Source organism: Hippoglossus hippoglossus, chromosome 18 (assembly GCF_009819705.1).
Source record: "Hippoglossus hippoglossus isolate fHipHip1 chromosome 18, fHipHip1.pri, whole genome shotgun sequence".
Lineage (NCBI taxonomy): Eukaryota > Metazoa > Chordata > Actinopteri > Pleuronectiformes > Pleuronectidae > Hippoglossus > Hippoglossus hippoglossus.
Window position 1 is genome coordinate 1594337 of NC_047168.1, and position 25916 is coordinate 1620252.

A 25916-nucleotide genomic window follows, 5' to 3' on the forward strand; every position below is an offset into this window, starting at 1 on the left:
TAAATGGACAACACTTTATAAATGAACTCAAACAGATCTTTGACATTTCCGTGCTGACATTTGCTTGTTGGGCAACACAGTAGCGTACGTGTTGGTCATTATTGTAGAGTATTTGTATTGTGACAACAAGACTTCGGCAGAGGCAGAAGGAGCTAGACAAGCAGCAAATTAAGCATTATGATGGAAATGTCAGGCAACCATTTCCTTCTGCCAAGGACGTTGTGTTATCTCCAGTGTTGTGTTTGTTGGATAGTCAAAACCTACTGAACCCATTGCCATGACATCTTGTGGAGGGGCTGGGGAAGAGAAATCCTATTAATTTAGAGTGAATCCGAATAAATGGGCAGATCCAGGAATTTTTTTTTTTGTGTTTTCCACAGAATATGTAATAAATGGTAATAAAAGTGCATGCGCACACATATTAAAGAGTGAAACAGAAGTTCACCGGTGAGAGAGAGAACGAGACAGAGAGAGAACTGCATGGCGTGCCACTTGTGTTGTGACCGTCTGCATGGAAGGTAAAAACCTTATGGACGATGCCGATTTTGGTCCACTTTAAGAGGACTGAGCTCAGTTCATTTAAAGAGAACTATATGTGAAAACACCCTTAATGTGATGGAGGCCTGTTTTCTCATTTTGAAGTACTGAGTAGGTTCATAATTAAATTCTAATGAATAATTCAATCAATGGCAAATACACTCTATATAATATATGTGCATGGTATTGGGAATCAGTTTAACATAATGAGCTTAATAGCTTTTAGCTCTGTTTGGTAGTTAACCCCAAAATGCTCAAGTCAGTGTTGGAAAGTGTAGTTCACTTATCTATTGGGAAATGTAGGGCGATGAGGCCAGAAAGGACCTTCCACGTGATATTTTGTAATTTTTCTGTCTTAGAAAAACTAATCCCGGGATCCATTGAATTAAAGCACCGATTCTCTGTGTCCTTAAAAACTCCATTTGGCTACATTGTATGTTCAGTGGTCCATTTTTTTGCAATGAGAGATAAAAGGTGATGATTCAGTCCGTCATTCAGAACTGAAATGAATTAGACACTTGCTCTTTTAAATGCAAGCACAACCATTTCTAAGCAATTACAAGGCTCCAGTCCAGAGAGTGAGGGAGAGCAGGCTGAGCATCAGGAGACACATCACCGAGGTGCATGTGTGAGGTCATGGAGCGACATTGGGGTAAAGACAAGACCCATGCTGTCAACAATGATACTGTTTCCCGGAAGGCACGTTTGTGTAGAAAGTGAAAAAACGAACATATATAACGTAGCTTCATTCGGGTTAAAGCAGCAGCTCCTCAGAATGTCCGTGCACGTCCCCTGTGTGTCAGTAAAAGAACTCGTCTGAGAGTCTGTCTGGACGACGCAAGAGGCTCCGTCTCCTCCTCAGTCGCACACACACTCACCCAGACAGTCTGACTGTCACTGCTGCAGAATGACTCTGTGCTTTAAATTGCCTTTTTACCATCCGGCGTTGTCTGGGACAGAGAGTCTTCTGGCTCCACTCTCCATCGTCATGGCTTTTTACTGTGAGCATTGCATTAAGGACTCAACTTCAACTTAATGACTGAACCATTGTCTCCTCATACTTCTTCCGCTCTCTTGCAGGGATCACGTTTTTTTTCCGGTGCCCTTTTTAAAGCACAAAGGAGATCTTATTAACTTAACCCCGTTTCCACCAAGCATTAGCATGTGACCTGTATGTGAATACATTACCTCAGAGCTTTTAAACTGGGGGGGCGTGGGACAGTTGAACGATTTGCCCCGAGGGAGAAATGTGAGGCACATATACAGTGTGAGGTGAAAGACAGACACACACCAGCCGTCTGTAATAACAGGAAGCTTTTCACTGTCGTTTGACCCACTGATTTGGCCCTTTGTTAACTCTGTCAGCAGTTTGAGCAGCAGATTGCAGCTATAAGCATCAAACATGGGAGTCTTTGAAATTGTACCTCAATCAAATCTGAACACACAGACATGATAGACATATTTTTAAACCCCTTGTGATTTACTCCTCCTGGGGATATCATTACCTTTGACGTCCATCATGAATAAAAATCCACAATCCCTTAAACTCGTCCTTGTAAATCCTAGAAAAAAACTCAGTCCTCACAACCTGTAGAGCTTTCCAGAGGACTTTAACTTTCTATGTTTTCCTCCATGTCAGACTAATAATAACAGGAACAGGAAGTGCTAATAGCTAATACAACTATCTCAAAGTGGTGATTCGCCAAAATGTAAACAAATACACTGAAGACTAAACACAAGGCTCAAGTTGTGGCCCACAGCTCCACTGAAACATTATGCGTCCTATCTATCTATCCATCTATCCATCTATCTATCTATCTATCTATCCATCTATCCATCTATCCATCTATCCATCTATCCATCTATCCATCTATCCATCTATCCATCGATCCATCTATCCACCCACCCACCCATCCATCCACCCATCCATCCACCCATCCATCCATCCATCCATCCATCCATCCATCCATCCATCCATCCATCCATCTATCCATCTATCCATCGATCCATCTATCCATCTATCCACCCACCCACCCATCCATCCACCCATCCATCCATCCACCCATCCATCCATCCATCCATCGATCCATCTATCCATCGATCCATCTATCCATCTATCCATCTATCCATCGATCCATCGATCCATCTATCCACCCACCCACCCATCCATCCATCCACCCATCCATCCATCCATCCATCCATCCATCGATCCATCTATCCATCGATCCATCTATCCATCCATCCTTTCAGTGTACTACTTGGTATCCCCATAGATTTATCAAACTGATTCAATCCAAGCCTTGATTGGCTTCAGATTTGGATTTGTTCGATCTAGAATCGATTAGAGATATCACTTACAGCACCAATTTTCCAAAAAAGTTTGCTCGTAATTATCATTGAATTGAAGCAGTTAATTATACAACCAACCGTCTAACCTGGTGCATTATTGAAACACAGTTCTACAGGGACAAATGACTTTATATCAGTTACTTTTTATTCATCCCTCCCGTTGGCACTTTGACTGCAAAGCCCCATCCTTGTTGTACATATTTTATTTGTTTTGGCTTTTTTGCAGCTCTGCGTGATCTTTTTCCATCAGACACATCTGCCTTCAGGCCCGGCAGTGCCTTCTGCCACGTGTAAGCTTGGAGACTTCGATTGTGTCACCACTGTGATCTGATCTCAGTGTGTCACCTGACCACATCTAGCAGGAAATGTGTTTTTTTGGCCACTTCCAAATGTCCGCGCTCTAAGGCAGAGTGAAAACTCCTGCTGTGAAAGGAAGAGGCCGGATTTGATGTAAAATTAGAAGCTATTACTGATGATGCACTCAGCAGTTGTGAAAAAAGAAGAAAGCATTTGAGGGAGAAGCTGAAACCGTGTCTACCTGTGAATGTCGAATTCTCTATTTTTGAAAGTTCAAAAAAAAAAATCCCTTTCAACAATTCCAAGTGTGAGCGAGGTGCAGCTTTTTTCAACAAGCACTTTATTTTAAGCATACTGACTTTTTGAAGTGGAAATCTTTCAATTACAAAAGGTCTATTTAGTTGCGGTGGCTTTTAATACTAACCGGTCACAAGTAATCAAATGTGTTTAGCACTTATCCTTTTTGTGTGTGTGTGTGTGTGTGTGTGTGTGGACAAAACAGTGGTTTTTAAGCATTTTCTGACAGCAGATCAGTTTGATATGTGTTGGGCTCCACTGGCACAGTCAGTAGCAGCTGCAGTGAGTTGTTGGATGAAAAGGTGCAGGCAACAAGCGGCTCACCTCCCAACTTCTCAGCCAGGTTCCCTCTTTAAATGTTCCCCGCTGCTCACAGAATGGGTGGAGGAAAATATTATGATCAACAAACTTCTCTATTAAAACTGTTTAACAGTCTTTTGCTGCCCCCAGAATTCTACCAGCAACATTAGGGGTGTGGGGCTGGTTTAGCCTTTGTATTTGAAGTTGTCCTTATAAACCGCAGCACAGTGCATGATGGTATTTTCAAAGATGCATTGTGGTATACAATGAGTCCACTGAATAATACATAACAAATCTCACTAAACAGTCAGACAGCATGACAAAATGGTAAACTCACTACTCACTATTTAAAGCCAATGAGTCTGAGACTATTATTTTGTTGTTAGAAGAAAGGACCGTCTGGTCTGTAGACTGCTGATGGGCAGTTTGAGGTAGCAGGAAGAGATTCTTCGAATTGTGAAAAGGAACAAAGACTCTCACTGCAAGAGAAAACCTTTTACAAAGTAAAATATGTACTTCAACTTGTCGAGCTACGTGACGTTAGAAAAATGCACAGAGCACAATCCACAGTCCATCGGGGGCTTCAGTAGGGGAGAGGGAAACCAGTGGAAGAGTGATGAGCCGTAATCTTCATCTCCCTGGGTGTTGCGGTGGTGGTTGTTGAAAATTCACTGCAGTTGGGCTTTACTTTGCCCTGCCTTTGTGGAGGGAAACAATTTCAAGGCAGAGCTACAGCAGGTGACCAAACAAATACAATAGAGGTCACATTAGGTCGGTAAAAATGTGTGAGCATTTGAAGCGTTATGATTTGGATTTTAAAACCTTGATAAACGTTAAACCCGCAGTTGCTTCTGCAAAAGCCACTGCGACAAAGTAGGCACAGTTTGTTATGAATGAGATGACCTCACAACTGCCTTATCCCAGTGCCACCTGTTTCTTTCACACACAAGTTCTAGTGCTAGCTGTTCTCGTAGCACCACCAGCTGCTGTAGATGAGGAATATATATTCATCTCTCAAACAGCGGATCATTTTACACTATCTCTCATCACAGACAACTTTAATCCACAACTCAGGACGTGCATCAGATTTTTAAAATGTACTGTTTTAGTGGAGAACTTGGCCTTACTGTGAAACCCCGCTTCAGGGTAAAATATTAAAAATACAAAAAATGAGACAATAATCATGATAAAGAAAGTACAGCAAAGAGCAGCTGGATGAACAGAGAAATTATTACATGGAGCGATGCAACCTCATGTTTTAAAGTAATCATGTCCAAAATCTGAATATAACTGAAATTAAATCAAAGTAAGTGTAAAGGAGTCATTTTCCAACATTTGACTATTTGTTCATTAGGATTTATTTTGGGCATTAGCCTCTATTGACAGGACAGTAGGTGTTAAATGGGGAGAGAGACACACGCAGCAAAGGGCCGGGTCAGAAATGAACCCGCGGAGTTTCAGGGGTAAACAGCGTAGCAGCAGAATCCAATTCAATTGAAGAAACCAGTGACCAAAGCTTCAGACATAATTAAACAACAGAAAAAACATAACATGCCTCATGTCAGTGTCACGTACGAGCTCACTAACATTCCTTTTTTCGTTCCTTTCTTAACACAGAGGCCTGATATCCTTGAATTCGAGCTACACCTACTACCTGGAACCTGTCAGCGGTGAGGACCCTCTTCAACATTCACTGCTGAATGCCGAGGAACTGCCAATTAAGGGAGGAAACTGTGGCCACGGTCATCACACTGCACAGTCCAACCATTTCTCTGACCTGCTCAGACCATTTCACTTAAGGGTGAGTCTCACAGACACGTATTTTTTGGATAATAAGTAGAAACTTTATGAGTTGTTTACCTGATTGAAACATAAGTAATGTGGCGATAAAAGAAATACAAATTTCCGGTAAACCATCTCTACACCCTCCTACAGCGGCCGTCAGGTAACCTAAAAAGCGAGCTATTGTTTGGTTTGGGTTAGGATTCTATATTTTGGCAAAACTTTATTCTGAAGTCTCCGATTTTAATATTTCTACTGTGTAAACAGACACTGCTCCACATACTGAAACCTATTGTATTTTTTGGTTAGCCCTGACTATGGAATATTCAAGATACAACTTCCTGCATGACCTGTGTTGTTAGGAGGGTTTCGCCCTTATGTTGCTATATCCATTTTGGATCTGGTTCCCAGTTGGCAACACATCCAGCTTCATTAAAGTCAAGTATCAAAAATAACCATTGAAACTTAAAATTCCCTTTAAATTTTGGGGGGAAATGTAGAAAACATTCATAGTAGCCTGGTTAGTTTTAGGCAGGTGCTGACCTTTACTTCCTCATGTTAAAATAACTGTAAAATGCTAACTTTGCCCACTTTGACTAACAGCCACAGTGGCTATTAAGTGGCAATCACTGCATAATAAATATTAAGACGTAGTGTTATAAAGGTATTACAAGCATACAGTTGTTATAAAGTCAGTGAGTTTAATAATCACTCAGTTACACAGCAAAAGCTAGATCTAAAGTTTGCAAGCATGGAGAAGTAAAAAATAACAAAGTGTATTGAACTGAGCAATGTCGGCTTTTGTGAGAGAGAGTAGTCATGATATGCTCCCAGATATATTCACTTCAGTAATACTGTTCCGACTGATTGTAATACTATGTACCAAGCTGAATGGGTTGGTGGAATGTTCCCTTCTCATCAGTAGCAGATACATCTTCGTAGAACAATACAGCCCAGGGTTCAGTGTCTGTGATTTTAACAAGTCATTCCCACCTCGCAGTGGGATCAGTCAAGCTCTGCATATTAAAAGAGACCTGTTTCGCGGTCAGTCCATTGAGAAAGACACAAACATAATGCTACATTTATTTCCTCTAACGTAATGGACTGGGTCATAATTTTCTTTTGGTTTATTTATTATGTAGCTAAATGAAATCACCAATCACATGTGCACATTTGGCTCTGCAGCGGAATGCTCTTTATTGAATTGGTCTTGGTGCCATTTAAGGGCTCAAAATGACTCCCGATGCCTGGAGATGAAGGGAATTATGGCTTTGACTCAGCTGTCCAGGTCGGTTTGGGCCACGGCTATGAGGCCCCCAACCGAACTAAACACAAGTCTAGCTGCCTCATGATGCTGAATCGTTGCCTCTGCCTTCATTTGTCTCCGCTGCCCGGACAAACAGTCAGTCTTTCAGTTTCCTTCTCGCATTTATTCACTTTCCCCGTTTCCATTCTCAATCACTTTAAACTGTTTTCTCTGCTCCTTATATGCTAAACCCCTCTTAGTTGTCCACGAGGGCGATTGTTCTCTTTCTCTGTTTCTTTATCTCCCTCCCTCCTGCACTTGGCCCCTTGGCTCTCCCAATTCCCACCGCAGGCACCCATTAATCCTGGGCTGTTATGCAGAAATGCCAGCCACAGCAGACCCCAGACTGTCCTAAGGCGTTTGCCACTATTTGCTTCTCAAATGAATAATGTGATGAGTGAATGCATTACTGTGTGTGTGTGTGTGTGTCTGCCTAGCTCCACAGGCTGCCTTCACAACTCCACAGATTCCCCGCCAATCTGCAATATTGGTGTTAAGTCCAGACCGAGCCACGGTGGCGGTCCCCTCACATGTAAATCAATAGATTTAATTACAGCGGAGCCTTTCCTTAATTGTGGTAATCATGTATTAGGAAGGTGAAGACTGAATGATGGAAGGATATAAGGAGTCATACAGCTTTGTTAACACAGCAGCATGAATGACTTGTGAAGATTAGGATTTTAAAACTAAATACAAGCTTATAAACTTTTTAAATCAGTCAATTCTATTGACATAAAATGTTTTTTTGGGAGGGTATTTATTTTACGGTCTCTTACTGGCTCCAGTAAGCTTTGAATTTCCAAGTTTTTATTCTGTTCTTTTCCCTTTCAAATATCTATAGTGGAAATAGATCAATAAAAACAGCTTAAATTATGTTTGTGTTAGTTATGTGTTTCATGGCATTTACAAGAAGTTATAATTGCTTCAGAACTTCTCTCTTTCCTTCATATTCGTTCAGCTTTATGCAAATATTCAACGTGTTTGAAGTTAAATCTGCGTGCTTTTCACTGAGCAGCATTAATCTGCTTTTTTCTGTTGGTTGCACAAACAAAACGAGAGCCAAGCTCCTTAGCTGAGCCTTAGTCCTGCTGTCCTCACTCACAGTTCACTAATGGGGCGTTCATTCAGAGCCGACACCTGCATCAGAGGTCTCATGTGATGTCACTGTATATGAACTTCCAGCCAGTCAGAGAAGAGAACGCTCAGCAGCCAGGGTACATTACATCAGTCAAGTGTCCTGGTGAGTTGTTGGAGAGCGTCCTCCTCCAATTATGTTTAACAAATAATGTGTGTAACGATATACACCACTTAACTGATAACCTTGCTTTCTAGCAAAACTTAAGGATAGCGCGTCAAAAATCTTATTACGATATTTGTCAATAATTACAAACTAAACAAAGATGTGAAAGAATAGTTGACTTATTTAAAAGTCAGCGTCCGTGGAATCACAAATTATTGAATCAGATTCAGCTGCTTGAACACTTGAACACTTATACACAGCATCACATGGCTGCTATAGTTTATGGGGTGGGGGGGCTGTAGTTGATTTTTCATGCTGGACACCATAGCAGGTTAACAGCCATTAACCATTATACTACCATATTTTATACTTATAGTTCCTATACTTGTGTCTATTAAAGTAATTACTGACACATTGCTCATGGAGAAAAAGTTGGATGGAAAATGAATATGAACCTCTGGGTTAATGACATCAACTAAAGCTAACATGACTCAGGATTGCTCAAACCTGGAGTCCAGTCAATGAAAGCCGACCGGAGGTGTGAGCTCGAGCTACTTTCATTTATAGAAGCCACTCAGACATTTTGAGTTTGCTGTCGACGAGAAGAATCTGCTGATGTGAACCAGGCCTCGTTACAGTTGTCTGTGATTACTTCATTGGGTGTGCACTGACGTTCACAGTCAAACAAACAGTCTGTAAAAGGAGACGCTTTAACTTTGTGTTGGTCCAGCTATGATGACTCCCGATGTCACAAGACCCGTCTGATCTGCCGCCTGTCAATCATCCCTGAGTCTGTGCGTCAGTCAAACAGTCACGCCCCTAGAACTACCACACTTAGAGCTCTAATATCTAAATCATTCGATTTTTTCAGATGGACCACGAATGATTAGAAGGAGTGAATTTAGCAAATGAGACCGTAAAGACTGAGTATTTCATGGGAGAACCCCTGATGCAACCCCTGCCTGATCTGGGTGGTATTGCAATGTGACAGCACTTCCGCATAGGCTTCATCTTTTTTGAGCTACGTCCACTATTTACAGACATAGTCACAACACAGGAAGCTCAGAGTAATCGCTAAAGGCTTAAAGGAGCTGGTGAACTTCTCTGTTTATGAGTCAAGCGAACACACATCATGGTGCATGGAGCAAAGTGACACCACAGAGGAAGCTGCTGCTCTCCAGAAACACATCACTGTGTCGGAAGTTTGCTGAAGAGCAGCTTAACTCTCTGCACTCAACACTGCTGGAAAATGTAATGAAACTAAGACTGAACTGTTTGGGAAGAACACGCAGCTGCAGTTCAGTGGAGGGAGCTTCATCTTTCTTTATAATGTCAGGGAGGCTGTTCACCTGCTGGAGATCAGCAGAAGTTGATGAAACAGCAGGACAATGACCCTGAGCTTTAAAGTAAATCCACTACAGAATGAGTTCAAACAAAGAAAATCCACCTTCTGAAGTGATCCAGCCAGAGTCTGGACCCTAACCCAGGAGAGAAGCTGTGGAATGAGCTCAGAGGTCCAGAGAACAAGTCTGAGCAGAAGCAGCTCTGCAATGGAAGCTAAGATAATAAAAGATATTGGCTAAGGTTGTTGCTGCTAAAGGACGACCAACCAGTTATTAAATCTAACAGTCCACCTTCTTTATCCCCGGCACTGGGAGTGTTTAATAGATGTGTTCAGTTAAGAAACAAAAAATGAGACAACTTGAAAGTATTAGATTACACACATTCTGTTTGTCCTAACTTGTGACTCATTTCGAAAGGTTCCTTAAGTGTGACTTGCCACTTACATTCAGTCCATCATGAATCATACATTTGTTCAAATGAATAGAAAAAAAGGTTTCAAATACTCTGAATCCTCATATTATGTTCTTTAGTACTGTAATTGAGTGATAGTAAGCAAATAGCTTATTCAGCACGCAGAGCCAATTTACAGTTATATCTCTATTTTGTCTGAAGGGCAGCCCATTGTGGCCGACAGAAAAACTCCCTCTTATATATTGTAGTATACATTTTTTTTATAGCATAGTATTGTGGAGCATACCATGAACAACGGATGCTGCATTGACCACGTTCCCATTGTTCTTTGTCTTTCTCTTTTCATGTGTCAGGTTAAACGGAATGCCTGGGGCACCACTAAGTACATGGAGCTGTACATCGTGGCTGACAACACACTGGTAAGCTCACGCTAACAATCCACCTACTCCACCCACCTCCACTATAGCATATTCCTCTGCGCGGCACATCAGCGGGACCACATTTAACCGCCTCGTGTCCAATGACCATCAAGTGACACATTGGCATGGAAACAGGGTCCACATCTTACTCAATTAGCTCATTCCAGCTAATGGAGCTCCTTTTGTACTCGGAGCTCCACGCTGACATCATAGTCACAGCGAGGCGAAAGCATGTGGAGACGAGCCAGAAGGATTTGCCTGCTTCGTGAGAGAGCAGATTCAGATGGAACCAAAAGGTGGAAGGGCCTTTAAATAGACACTAAGCTGCAGTGAGGAGATGCTGTATCTTTATAAAAGACGGTTTAGGATTCTGACTGCTACGTAATGTCATAGTTAGAGCACATGGTGACCAATATGGACGGTCTGCTCTTGTCCTTGTGTAATTGGCGTAATTATGATGATGGACCAATGCTTTAAAGTGGTGACGCAGGGCTGGTTGGGGTGCGTGGTGTTTTCACAGGTCATTAGTCTCTGCAGGTGAACTTTAGAAAGGATTTTCAATAACATTTTATTTATTTGCCTGATCGCAGACCTCAGTCACGCCTCTAATACTCCTCCATCTCCCCTGTCCTGCAGTTCAAGCGGCAAAATAAGGACTACGAAAAGACCAGGACAAGGATAATGGAAATTGCCAATTACGTGGATAAGGTAAGGCTGATGGGTTCTCCTGCTGCCGACGGCAATTCTCCGGAGAACAAACAGCTCCATTCAGCAAACTAATAGATATTGTTGTACAGTCATCACATATCTTGATGTCATCTATTACCGATCTCCTCTGAAGTTTGTTGTCTTTGCTTTTCAGAATAAATGATTAGTGAATGAAAAGTGCACACAAACGTCTACCGTCGCATTAAGCCTCTAAAGGATTTAATCAATACTGTCCTTCAACAGTGCCTTAGGGGAGATTGAGAGAGAAATTGCCTTATGTGACCAGACTGTGTGATGGGAGCTTATGACATGATTGAGGACAAACCTGTGTGTATGTGCAGGGAAGATACTGTATTTGCTTTGTGTGGGTTCAGTTCTACAGGGCTCTGAACATCCGCGTGCCTCTGATCGGTCTGGAGGTTTGGACCGAGAGGGACCAGTGTATCGTCACGGAGGAGCCCAACGCCACCCTCTGGTCCTTCCTGCAGTGGAGACAGAAGCTGAAGTCGCGCAAGAAACACGACAACGCGCAGCTGCTCACGTGAGCGACAGCCACACAAATACATACACAGTTTACACCGATAATCCAAACCCGTAATGTTGCAGACAATGTTGTTGCTTCATTTGCAAATATGTTGTTATAGAGACAGGCAACAGCAACCCTCATGTTCAGCTGCACATGTTAGTGGGCTGCAGACTATGATTGAAGGGAGATTGTGCCACTTTTGAAAAATGAACTATCACACTTGTCCTCTGACAAATTAAACTTGAACTTATAAGTAGTAAAACACTGGATTCATGTGTTGCCATAGCTTCACTCGCCCATGACCATTTGGCCCATCTCTGTCACATCACAAAAGAAGAATAAGATAACACTGTACCTCATCAGCAGACATGTTTCCTGTTTCCAGGGCAGCAGGTGCTGTCGAGGGAGCAGGAAGTGTTCTCATATCTCATATTTCCCAGTGTGTGAGGACAACCAAATCTGCAGCTCTGCCTTTCAGCAGCTCTAAGTAGTAAATCCCATGTATTGTAAAGTCAAACAGGTGAAGACATACAAGTAGTCACATGATCAGACAGGTTGTGAACATGCCAACAGTTCACCCACATTATCTAAACTAGAAACTAAACCACCAGTTAGAAAGTGGACAAACTTTGCTGACAATCCCTCATTACACAGTACAACTGTTACAAGTTGAAGTTTTGTTTACAACCTGCTTGATGTATACTTGCTATTATATTACCTGAGGGAACAATTACCAAAACTATTCAAATGAGACCAAATTGTCGTGGGTTGGCGATCCTGGAAATGTTAGCAAGGCTTGCAGGCTACACTACGGATACAAATGCAGCCTATACAACCCACCCCCCCATCTGCCCTCTCGTCAAAGCTACGCTCCCAAAACACATGGACGTGGCACTGAGAGCACAGACTGGGTGCACGCAGGCAGGCATGTCATCAGGTCCCAATTAAAGGCCACAGACACCCGATTTTTTTCTGTCGGGACCAGGAACAAATAAGATAAAAAAGTGTTACAACTTACCAACCCTACGTTTGATTACATGTTTGATGAATAAGACCAAATCGATATCAAAGCCTGGTAATGGTCCTAAAAGCGGACAAGTAAAGACTGAGAAGCGACAAGAAAGAAAATCATTGCATCCAAATAGCCCAGCGCTCCAGGGAAGATAAGTTCACCTGTGTGTCATAGTGGAACCTGCTACATTAAACACAGGGTTCATGTGAAACTGTTGTGAAACCCTCCCTGTTCACACCCGTCCCATAGCGACAGCCCATAAGCCACCACGTTCCATTTCCCAGAGCACAGCCAAAGCCTGTACAGGGTGAATTTAATGAATGGAAGTGAATGAAGGAGATGCCTTTCACTGTGAAAAATATTGTATTGCAGAAGTATTCTTGTGAAACAAAATCACAGCAGTAAAATTTTCATCTCAGAACGATATTTTTATATATTTCTATATATATATATACAGCTTTCTTAGTGGGGCATGTACCTGCCTATTACATAGACTGCACCACAGGCAGGGTAGTTTTGTTTTTGTTTTTGTTTTTGAGAGAGAAGCTGCAGATTCTCTGCCCTCCTGATGTTAATACATGTGTTCATAATCATGATTGTACCTCCTACGTACACCTCCTACCCCCCCCCGATGAGCCTCTGTGTGGCTCTAATGACGTGCACAGTCCCAGCTTTGGTTCAGATCCGTTCATATTCCATGTGTAAATTGACAAATGATTAGTTAAACTGGAATTTTATGAAGCAAAGATCTCGCTTCAGTTGGCTGTAATTGGCCCGAACAACTCGGCATGCCCGCAACAGCAGCCTCACAGCACGCAGACACACACACACACACACACACACACACACACACACACACACACACACACACACACACACACACACACACACACACACACACACACACACACACACACACGCACACACACAGATTTATCCATAAGCAGTAAATTGTTGGCCCCTCTTGCTCTATAATTAGTTGTGCTGATACCACAGGGCCTGTTTTGTTTTGATTCATCGAACGGGGCTTGATTTTGTTTTCGGATGCTAAGTGACAACTGCCAGGAGAGCACATGGTGGATTGAGGTTCCTCGCACGCCCCCCTCTCTCCCACATCTGAAAGGCTTATCATGTCTGTCACCATGCTCCGAAGTAGCATCTGCAATCAATGTGCATCCACTGTGAAGCTGTAAGTGAACAGGGAGGAGATTATGGTTAATGATCTCTCTCTCTCTCTCTCTCTCTCTCTCTCTCTCTCTCTCTTTGTACGTGCGTGTGTGCTTGCATGTGATAGGGGTGTGATTTTCAAGGGGACAACTATCGGCATGGCACCGCTGGAGGGGATGTGCAGCCTGGAAAACTCTGGAGGCATCAACGTGGTATGTAGGAATACATTTCTGTTTTTCCCCGACTCTATCATTTCTCCTCTCAGCTTTTCTTTCCTCTTACTCGTAAAATCTTAGTCCTGTATCTTTTTTTTGCCACATTCCCAAGAACGTCCTCCAAAGTTGTTTTTCTCTGGATGTTGTGCCTGAGGGTTGGGTTAATTGGTGACTCTAAGTTGCCTGTGGGTGTGAATTTGTGTGAGTTTGTGTCATGGCGACCTGGAGTTTTACTCAATGGTGCTGAACGCTCCTCACTAAGAGTTGACTCTTAAGAGCCTTTCAAACTGCTCAGTCCCTTTCACTGGGGGGGTAGTAGGTGAGGGAAGTGGCATCAAGGTTCATGAATGATCGTCCTTGTCTACAGTGATTGGTTGACTGTCTCATTGAGTTATTATTTATTCATTTGCATAATAATGTTTACACTTCAATCCTAGTTGCGAGGGTGTTCAGCCATGTGGGCACTCATGTGAGGCTGAACAGGCACAATGTCAGTATGTTAACATGCTCTCAATCTCAATGTTAAAGTACACATAGGGTCATGAGTACTTATGAATATTTAATGTTATGGAGAAATCCTTAACTGTTGGTAAAGGTTTCTTAAGTATCTTTCCTACTGCTGCTCTCCAAAAGGGATCGCCACCTGGTGGCTGGCTGCAGTATAGGTCATAAATCCTGCCTCCTCTTTGTTAGTGGATGGGACATGGACCAAACTAAAATCGCAAAGCTGGTTTCTGTCTCTTCATGTAGTTCTCATCACACTGATGTATGATCAAGTGATTGCTTTAAAGATATTTAAAAAATGGCGTATAACGTCCTGATTGACAGCTGGGACTATCGGCAGGATCTTGATGTCTGGCTCCAAATGAGCAAGATGGCAGCGTTGTTATATGGAATGTTTCGGAATAATAATCAATAATCACTGTGTGTGTAAGCACCCGTACCACACATGACACAGTGAGGTAGGATCACTAAAAGTGCAGTACACCTCGACTGTGTCTAATTTGATTTAATTCAGATTTTCAGTTTCATTTTATTCATGCACAGCTCAGCTCTCTAGCAGCTTTCTGCTGCATTAGATGGTAAAGAGACCGAAAACAAAACAATCTATAATGAGCCACAGAGTATCCAGCTGAGTCAATGGGACATTTCGGTACTGGACTGTTGTCCTGCTGGAGTCTCTGCACACTGCTGCTGTGCACTCTGCAGTACTGTCTGTTTCCTGATGCTTCTACCTCTTGTGGTGTTATGGTTTTAATGTTGTTTGATTTCATGTCTTTTGAATGTTGAATGAATGGATGTTGAACTACTTTAAATCAAGTCTCTTTAACTTAACAGGACATGAGATGAGATGAATCCTAATTCATCTAAAAATACTGAAATATACTGTGATTATTTTATATATATATATATATATATATATTGTCATGATGATAACAAATATATGACAATAATGAAATGATCTATTCTACTTTATGAGAACATAACTTTGAGAACATTACTTTGTTCTTGGAATATTTTCCCTCATAAAATCACAATAAAATTACAAAGTTCTACTCTAAAACTCCAACCTACCTTCATAATATAATGATCTCTTGTTAAAAACACCATCAAATGTCTCCTTAAAGCACACCTATCAGAGCTTTTATGCCTTTTTAATAGTCATAGAAGATTATGGACTATTGACTTTAGTTAGTATCACAGGTTTATGTACACTTGTTTGTCCAGGAGGCTATTGAAAGCATAACATTATGTATTGCTTTAAAATTTTAAAAGTGTGTGTGTTTGTGTGGGTGTGAGTATGTGTGTGTGTGCATGCGTGCACTTTTCCTTTGTACTATCTGAACTTAAAAAAAACTTATGACCAATGAATAAGAAATAAAGGTTCTTGAAACTAATTCAAACCCTCTTCTCTTAGAATAAGGATCACTATATTATTTCATGATATTGAACTAGAGCTAAACTAGCTTAGAATTTGGTAATTGTCTTATTTGGACATAGCATGGCGAAATGCATCCCCCTGCTTCCACTCTAGCTAAGCTAGGCTAACTATATCCTGACTCCTGCTCTGTACAGAGACATGACAATTAGTCTTCTTGTGTCACTCTTACAAGAAAGTAAATAAACATATTTCCCAAGTCAAGGCTAGACATGACCCTCTCATTGTCCCGAGATACAGCTGTGCGGGCTGTTGGACCACCATGACAACATGATGGAAATAGACACGTAAAGTAGCAACTCAGCAGGGAAAGGCAGCGCTCCAACATGCGGACATGGTGGGCCACGTTCACCAAGGAAGAGGAGTAGTCCTCTTGTGGAACACAGCAACTCCATAGTAGTCGTCCTGGAAGTTCAGCATTAGGAGGAGGCAGCAAGATGTGGTAAGGCTGTCACACAAGCAAGACAAGAGCTGTGGATGAAAGGGTTGCATAGACGAAAGCAAGATCAGCTGGAAGGACCTTTCGGAGATGGAGGCAAGCAGAATCAGCTTCCTGCTGAGAGCTACCTATGAAGTCCTTCTTTTACCCCAAAAACTCTAGTAGTGGCAGTGCCCAGAACACCATTTGTCCAAGAAGGGGAACAGGGGCAGAGAGGGCCTCCTCCACTGACCAGGAGTGGTCAGTTGAAGCAAGCCCGAGACTGGGAAATGCCTACAACCCTAAGACCAGACTGTGGTCCAACACCCTGCGTGTTGTCTACTTTGTTGACTAGACAGTACTCTGGGAGGATGCTGTTGATATAGCAAATGAGACGAAGAGGCTGCGATACATGCAAATTACATCTGAGTCAGAGCAAAGTGGCTGGAAAGTAATTGTCCGTCCAGTTGAAGTTGACTGCAGGTTGACCATCAGGTTGCTAAAAGAGCTAGGAATCCACGGACAAGCCCTGCACCGGACCATAAAAGAAACATCACGGACTGCAGAACGCCTCAACCAATGGCTCTGGATCAGGAGGAAAGCCCCCAACTGGGCAGCAGGATGATAGGGACACACACGCAGATCAGCCTGTGGTGGGTTCACCTTAGAAGAGTGATGTCTTGTGATTAAAAGGCCAAAACACCAAGGTTCACAACTGATGAACGTCCCTAACATCCGTTGGCGTTCTCTAATACCTGCTGGTGGTTGGCAACTTAAAATCAAGCTAGTGCGGAAGACCTTCAAACACACAAGTGCTAGTCACCATCTCGTCGTATGTTCTAAATTACCAAAATATCCAACAACTCTATAACCCCATAACAAATCAGACATGTGTGGGGTTGTTTTGTCTCAACAAGTTTCAAAACTTGTGTAAACAAAGTTAATAAAGCTGATAGATATTTATCAGTGAGACGTCACTTTGTCCATTTACCCCGTCTTACCTACAGCTTATATCACAGTCCTATCTAGTGTAGTCTAATGCATGACAAAAACTATTTTTTAAATATTGACAATACTATAAACGATAAGATGGTATTCTGTAATTGGTCTTTTTTGCAGTTTCACTCATCTCCCCCACATTGTTGTTTGTCTTACTCTCTTTATAGGGGAACTTGTTTGCAGGCAAGTTTCTTCCATCTTACATTTGAAAAGTTTTGTTTTCATCTGGACAATTTAACTCACTCAAGGGAGGAAATGCACCGGAGATGTTCCGGTAACATTCATATCTCGCCTGGTTTCCCCGCAGCTTTAAAATGTCCACTCTGTACCATTATTCAGCTTGTGTAACTGTATGGCTTCGTATACATGTGCAGCGGTGGACTGGATGGATGCGGCCACAGAGATTGATAGCTTTTCCATGCTTGATTTGCCTCTAATAGGCTGTCCGCTCTCCTGTTGGCAGGGGTGGCCTGTGGAATCCAAATGCCCTGTGGCTGACCGAGCTGTGAAGTCACTGCTCGCCACAGAACACACACACACACACAAACACACACACGTTCCCTCTGTGCTGTGGCCCATGGTTGCACTGTAACACATCCCCATTTTATACAGTATGCATTATTCAGAGGGGGACTTAAGAGTGAATGACAGCATTCTGTGGATCAAAGAGGAGCTAAATACATACATCTACACTGTTTGTGTGTGTATGTGAGTGTGTGTGTGTGTGATCATGCATCCTGTAAGTCTGAGTTTCTTATCATTACTAGGACATTCTAGCAGTTTTTTTTCCTCCTACACAAGCTTCAGTTTAACCTCAGATAACCTTAACAAACATAAGTACTGATTCTGCTCCTTCAACTCCTTGCACCCATCTTGTTTTGGGCAGTGTGATCTGTGGGGTCACCATTTAACCAAATATTGTTATTCTGCAATGGGAAAGTTCCTATTTTGTCATGTCGCTGTTAGCTACTGTCGGTTCTTAGGCTGGCAGTATTGGTCATTTTGAGGACATAAAAAATAACAAAGACGATGGATGGATAGCTGTGAAATCTTTCATGCTCCCCAGAGGATGAATTCTTATGACTCTTGTGGCTCAGATTTTTCCTCGAGCACTTTCCCTTTAGGATGAATTTTAATGACTAAAGAACTAAAGCTCTGGCGCCTTTATCAGGTGATTCTGTATTACTCTAATCTGATACTATAAATACTGTGAATGTTCCCAACACCTTCAGCAGTGTTAGCGTGCATACACACTAAACTCTGATGGTAAACATTACCCCTCTACAAACCATCCATCAGCATGTTAAAACCATCATTTAACGTAAAACTCAAAGTGCCTTAATGTCTTCGTGGCGCAGCTACTGTGATGTGAGGTCAACCTCCTTTTAAGCTTTGTGTAAATCCCATCAGCACTTTGCCTCCTTCGGGAAAACTGAAAGAAACACAATCAACACATTACATTACATTACATTTCATTTAGCTGACGCTTTTATCCAAAGCGACTTACAATAAGTGCATTCAACCATGAGGGCGCAAACCCAGAACAACAAGAATCAAGAAAGTACTATTTCTTCAAGAAAGCCAAACTACAAAGTGCTATAAGTAAGTGCCATTTAAGTGCTACTAAATTGTTAGTTTAAACTTTTAATCAAGGTATAGTCGTAAGAGGTGTGTTTTTAGTTTGCGGTGGAAGATGTGTAGACTTCCATGGGGAGCTCATTCCACCATTTAGGAGCCAGGACAGCAAACAGTCGTGATTTTGTCGAGTGGTTAGCTCGTAGTGAGGGAGCAACAAGCCGATTGGCCGAAGCAGAGCGTAGTGAACGGGCTGGGGTGTAACGTTTGACCATGTCCTGGATGTAGACTGGACCCGATCCGTTCGCAGCACGGTACGCAAGTACTAATGTTTTGAAACGGATGCGGGCAGCTACTGGTAACCAGTGAAGGGAGCGGAGGAGGGGACTAGTGTGAGTGAATTTAGGTTGAAGACCAGTCGAGCTGCTGCATTCTGGATGAGACCTGTCAATAGTCTTGTGCATTTGTGTTGATTTTATTTCATAAAAGGGCCATTAATGAAGCAAAAAATTAAAATATAGAGAAACAACAGATGCAGAAAGGTGGTATCTGTTGGTATGATATGGTAATTTTATTGATTAAACATTACATAGACTCAAATAATATGCTCTCAATCAATTCTAGGTTTCAGACAGTTATTATCTTGCCTCATATGGTGCTTACATGGTAAATATTCATAAGTTTGTGCTTGATGAAGTTACCACTCACTAAATAATACATACAATATGAACACTGAATGGGTCGATAGGGTGCCACAGCTCGGTTCTGCCCTGGGGCCTGGATAGAGGGTAAATCCAGCCCTGGAGCATAGTACCGTACATAGAATAGTCCCAGATTGTATGTATTCATACAGCCGTACCTCTTCTTCCTAAGCCCTCCCTGTATCTCACCCCCGCAGGACCACTCAGAGCTGTCCATTGGTGCTGCTGCCACGATGGCCCACGAGATCGGCCACAACTTCGGTATGAGCCACGACCACGAGGGCTGCTGCGTCGAGGCCTCGGCTGAGCAGGGAGGCTGCGTCATGGCTGCTGCCACCGGGTGAGCCGCAGGCGCCGTGTCAGGCTTCAGCACAGACCTGCCCTCACTGGGATGGTGTTGCTTACAGCATAACATACTGTATGAAAAGCATTTTCATCAGCCAAAACAGAAAAACAGATTACATATTAACGTTCCTGCCTGAAGAATTTGTCTCGTCACTTGAGACTGTTGTTATCTCTCAGATATAAAAACACAAGACTGTATTACTGTATGAATCAAATACGTCAACAGGATGACAGAACAACAGAATGAGAGAAAACACACAACTGTAGAATGAAAGTTGAGTAAAAGTCTGTGTGTCTAGGCATCCGTTCCCCCGAGTCTTCAGTCGCTGCAGCAAACGCGACCTGGACAGCTACTTCCAGAAGGGAGGGGGCATGTGTCTCTTCAACATGCCCAACATGAAGGACCTGGTCGGGGGCAAGAAGTGCGGCAATGGCTTTGTGGAGGACGGAGAAGAATGTGACTGTGGAGAACCTGACGTGAGTTGATTTGTTCATAATTCACTTCGCACGCCAAAGGCCTGCCGTGATACATGCATTTTAAAAGCACGTGCATACAGTACATACATTAAGTAAAATACAAATTCTAATTCCATAAGGGACGACTAGCTAGACAAACTATCCACATGTCACTGTAAGTTAGCTCTTGTGTACATACTACTGAAGTAGTAACCAAGATATTATTTGTTTGTCCAGTGGACCTTTTCTAAGACAAGCATGATCACTCTCATTTTAATACAAAGCAGGAGTTGAATTGTGCTTAATGCAGCTGAGTATAACCACTGGAAAAAGACAAAAACAGTTTAAAAAGATGCCAAGCAACATCTCTAAAACTCACTTGAACGGGAGATTTCATGAGGTTTGTTTTAATGCATTCACAAACAGAAATGTTAAGGTTACAGGTAACAGTTTCTTGAATTGCAGAGCCACGTGCTGCAAATATTTCTCGACACTCTCTGCACTTCTTCTGGGCAGCATCTCAGTCTGTAGCGCAGGTCGCCTGATACGGGGGGGCGATGAGAGGTTTTGGTTTGGCTCTGTGGAGGGCAAGATTGTACCAAACAATGTTACTGTGATGGCAAATTTTGTGGAAGCTGTACATCATTTTCAGAAACTTCCCTAAATCCTCAAATTGTCAGATTCAAGACTGATATTAATCTTCTCCTCCAACTTTTTGGGGAAGTTCCAAGTAACCGCTCCTTTAATCCCTTATTCTGTTCAGAATGAGCTTTTTCCAATGGACAGATGTACCTAACACACATAAATGCTATAAGTTGATGTTTCACTTTCAAGTCAAGTGAGCTTTATTTTGCAGCCAAGAATCACAGATTTATCTCAGATAAGAAAAATCTCTTTCAACAGGAAAATTAAGCATCAAAAAACAGAACTCTTGACTCATAATCAGGTGGTGCAATATTTATTTATCAAAATAGTAACCAATACGTAAAAGTGAACAAATGGTTGATAAATATGAATATACTGTAAATAGTTGGTCTAATGACTGCATTAGTTTTGGTATAGGTGTAATTATCTTTCCACCTTTAAATTCATATATTGTATACCAAAGCACAGTCAGAAAATAATAATGAGTTAGGCAGTGTAGACACTCTTATGGATCCTTGCCAAAGATTTCACCTGAAATAATTTGTTGGAATATATATTTATCTTTACAATATTTTTTGGGAGGTGAAGTTGAAAATACTGTTAAATTAAGTAATGCAATTTGAAAACTTATTTAACTAATGAGACTTGTTTAAACACATTGTTCTGGACTAAAACATATGTGTTGGAGCCATATTGAAAAGAGTTTTCAAAAGTACCTTTTTAGAAGCATTATTTATCATTTGTCACATACAATTGGTTTTGTATGTATCAAGTAGACAAGAGTAGCAATAGAATTACGCGGAGACATGATCAAATATTTGAATAACAAGAGTAACATAAACCACAGTGCATTCAAAATGATGTTCTATCCACTTTGTGTTGATGTCTGACGACTGGGATCCTTTGCGTCAGCGCCTGCTGTGCGTGGGGCAGCATCACCGCAGTCTCATCTTCACTTCTCTCTGTGACGCTTTTCTCTGTGCAAACACATCTGAAAGAAAGCGGAAAGTTTCCTCAAATCGCAAATGAAGTGTTTTTGCGCTCGGCAAACCCGGAGGTTAAGTAAACCTTCTTTGTTTCAAGCGGAGCAAATTGAAAAACGGAGGAAGCAAATTGGTGGCTGACAGCAGCGGCGCCGCTGACGGGGCCGTTTGTTATGACTCCCACTCGGAGCCGAGCTGACAGTGGAGCCCAGGCTGCTGACAAGCCACCTGTTCTTAGCATTGCTAATGAGACCAGCTACAGGAAGTGGACTAATGGCCTCACCTTGTGGTTCCCCCAGCAGAGAGTGGTACACAGTACAAACATGCGTGTGGAGTTCCAGATGACAATTCTAAATGCCGTCTTCTTTTTCTTTTGAGGATCGTTTTTAAAAAAACAACTCTTTTACAAACGCCAATATTTTGCGGTAAATTTAAAGAGGAAGAGTGTTTTTTTTTCTCATTTTAAATGTATAACGGAGAGTCGGAGAGACATTTCCGCTTTAGTATTCAAGCAAACTGGCTCCGTCTGGATGTTCAAATGAACATCACACTACAAACAAGCCGGTGTTCTTTGTTGTTGTTGTTTTGTTCAGCCATAATCCCCTCTCCCTTCTTCCCTGCCAGTATAATTGGCTTTTTTTCCTCCCTGCTTTATTCAACTCCCACATTTGTTTTGACTGTAACACTGGCTCAAAGGATGGTGCCATGGCAAAGGCAGAAGCGCGCGCGTGTGTGTGTGTGTTGTGTTTCTAATAAGTTAAGGTGACTTGTAAAACAGTGGCGGATCTGGTATTTTTGTGAACCAGAATCAGGTCACAATTTACACAGAGGTGCCAATTATTTGTCCAACATCCATGTACAATTGCTGCTTCAGTGAGGTGCACATTTATATTCTTGTTTACCGTTAGCTCTATAGATGAGAGCAAAGCCTCAGATCAATGAATTCGTCCATCCGTTTTCCAAACAGCTTATCTGTTGAGGGGCGGGGTGGGGGGGGGGCTGGAGCCAATCACAGCTGAGAAAGCGGGGATACACCCTGGTCAGGTGGCCAGCGTATCAAAGGGCCACATCATTGAATGTATTTTGAAAGTTGTTCCTTGATCAAGCACATTGAGTACTTCAAAGAAGCCTAGAAAATTAAAATTCATATTGATTGTTAGTATTGTTAGTAAGTGAAACGTTTTTCTCAAGACTACTGACAGAACAGGGCCACTTTAGGAGCCAATCAGATTTCAGATAGGGCCCGTTGGCCTCGCCCCTGGATCCACCACTGATGTCTTCTTAGCTTTTTAGTCCATGAGACCCCCCTCCCCCCGCAATGACCTTTGATCTGGAGCAGAATCCAAAAGCAACCCACTAACATTCACCACAGGCCACTTGGAAAGTTAGGAAACCCTTTATGAACGACTTGCAGGCTTCCAGCTCCACTGTGTCTCACTGAGGAGTCTCTGGGAGAGAGGCTGCCGAAGTGCCTGTGCTGTCAGGAGGTGGACTCCAGCTGATCTGACAGCAGATTCATCCACAATAATTACTCATCTGGTGCACAGATAAACAGCGAGCCACTGCGGAGCATGAAAGCAGCCAGTGACACGTTCAAATGTTCCAGTCAGACATATTGTACTATATCAGCATTACTAACAGCAGACAGGGTCAGAGGCACAGACCATGGCAGAGCTGTGCACATTCAGAAATGGCCTGTGACAGGACATTATTATTATTTATCAGATTTTCAAGCTGTCACCAAACAGCGAAATGTTGTTGCTCAGATTTATTTTGTGTTAACTCAACACCAGCAGCACCAGCCCTGTGATTTGAAGACTGATTTATCAACATTGATATTTCTGTTTATTTGAGATGACTCAATACATCATACGTATTCACCCACTAGAAAGAGAGAAAGTCTTGACACCTTGTTAACCACTTGTTTATTAGCTTCCTTTTGAAATTAATTTAATTTTGATGCTGATATATTAATATTTACTATATGTTATCAATGGCTTACTTGTGTTTTGTCACAAACAAATATCTTGTTTGCTATTACTTCAGTAGTATGTTATCAGCAGCTAACTAACAGTGACATGTTGCTAGTTATTCTAGCTAGTTGTGCCTTTTTTAACTCTCCACTAAATAACTTGACATAATTTACTACTCAATAGGTAGAATAAAATATAATAAACTGGTAACAAAGGCTCATGAATGACTTATAAAATGATATATAAAGCATTAGTAAATGATTCATTAACATTCTTTAGATAAATAGTGACAAGTTCTATTAGAAGAGGCGCCATTTGACTGGGATCAGGCGCGTGGGTGTGTACGTTTACAAGCTTCACCCCACTGATATGATGGCTTTGTGTGTTACAGGAATGCACCAACGACTGCTGCAATGCCAATAATTGCACCTTGAAGGCAGAGGCTCAGTGTGCCCACGGAGTGTGCTGCGAGGGCTGCAAAGTAAGAAACACACACACACACGCACACACACACACAGACACACACACGCACACACATCCACACGTGCAGGCAGAGTGGCGTAGGAGGGAGCTGAACTGGTGTACAGTAGTATCTCAGTATCATTAGTTCACTGTCAGTCATCGTGTCAGTGTGTTGACATACTGTACCCGCAGCGTGTCAGCTCCCATCGCAGCGGGGCTCGTCGTCTTCACATCACACCAACACTTTTCATCTCGTCTCATCTCCCTGTTGAAATGCAAATCCTGACAGCCCATTGTAGCACACAGCCGTGTGAGTTTTACTGAGCCGGGGCGCTGACAGCAGAGGCACATACTGGGGATGATATTAACTTCTTCTGTGTGCACAAGGAGAGCTGCAGCTCCACGCCACTGTTTGTTAGTGTTATTGTCATTGCGGTATTGTCAATCTTTCAACACATTTGTCCCTCTTACTTCACGTGTCGTTTTGATATTTCATTATACATAAGTTTTAGCATATTCACGTCTTGCATAGCTTTCTTCAGTTCTGCTGCTGTTTTAACCCCTTTTCAAAATTCCCCCCGATACCTGAACGAAAACAAAGCGTCAATGACTGTGTGATGGAAAGGTGGAGTAATGTCCCTGGATTTGAGACGTGCCAAAAACACTCTATCAGTCTCACAAGAGCAAAATTCCTTTTTCATCCCGTTGACAAGCAGCCAAAACATCTATTACTTTAGATGTAAAGTGGTGTGAGTTGGAAAAATGTAATACACTAGAATTTTTTTTTTAAAGTTCTGCCGGTTTGAAGAAAGCGTTTGTAGCGTTTGAATGAGTTTGTAGCAATGTATTCACCTGCCCATTAAACAAAGGCAAAGGCAAGGCAAGTTTATTGTTCAGCACATTTCAACAACTTGGAAATTCTGAGTGCTTTACATAAGTTGTAAAAGGCATTGTGACAAATTGTAAAAGCAACATAAGAAAATAAAAAAGGAGTAAAATACAGAATAATAAATAAATAAAAAAAATTAAAGATGATTTGAAAAAACTAAGAGTTGCAGCGGACCTGCAGTTTCCATGGGAGCTCGTTCCCCAAATGTGGAGCAAAGAAACTGAATGCTGCTTCTCCGTGTTTAGTTTTGACTCTGGGAACAGAAAGCAAAGTAATACAATTAATGCTTTTGTCATTTGGCTTCTGTCCATATATTTCTATTCATTCTTAGTGTTAAAGTCTGTGTATGTAGTGTGTTGTATGTGTCTGACTGTCTTTTGCTGTTCCATGGTCCAAAAACAGTATAATGATACTACTGATATTAGTTTGTGATCATTTATTAGCTCCACAATTATTTGGGATTATTCCCCATTCAAACAGCTTCAGTTGAAAAACTAAATGTCTGAAAACAATATTTTTTACGAGCAGATTTTTACAGGAAAGGCCTCACCTTGCATCTTCCTCACTCACTCCTCCCCCCCTCCCCCATTCCCCTTCCTCCCCTCTTGTCCCCTCACTGTG

The 25916-nt window shown here is 42.0% G+C and overlaps 1 protein-coding gene across 1 annotated transcript in view; it reads left to right on the top strand.

Moving 5' to 3' along the window:
* The window catches only part of adam19a (ADAM metallopeptidase domain 19a), a 201814-nt gene that overhangs the window by 140894 nt on the left and 35004 nt on the right, over positions 1–25916 (top strand). Inside the window, exons 6-13 of the mRNA XM_034615091.1 lie at positions 5398–5581; positions 10217–10282; positions 10919–10990; positions 11365–11531; positions 13823–13907; positions 19740–19882; positions 20187–20364; positions 24336–24425. Of these exons, the coding sequence (XP_034470982.1) occupies positions 5398–5581; positions 10217–10282; positions 10919–10990; positions 11365–11531; positions 13823–13907; positions 19740–19882; positions 20187–20364; positions 24336–24425 (985 nt within the window). The remainder of the gene's footprint in view (positions 1–5397; positions 5582–10216; positions 10283–10918; positions 10991–11364; positions 11532–13822; positions 13908–19739; positions 19883–20186; positions 20365–24335; positions 24426–25916) is intronic.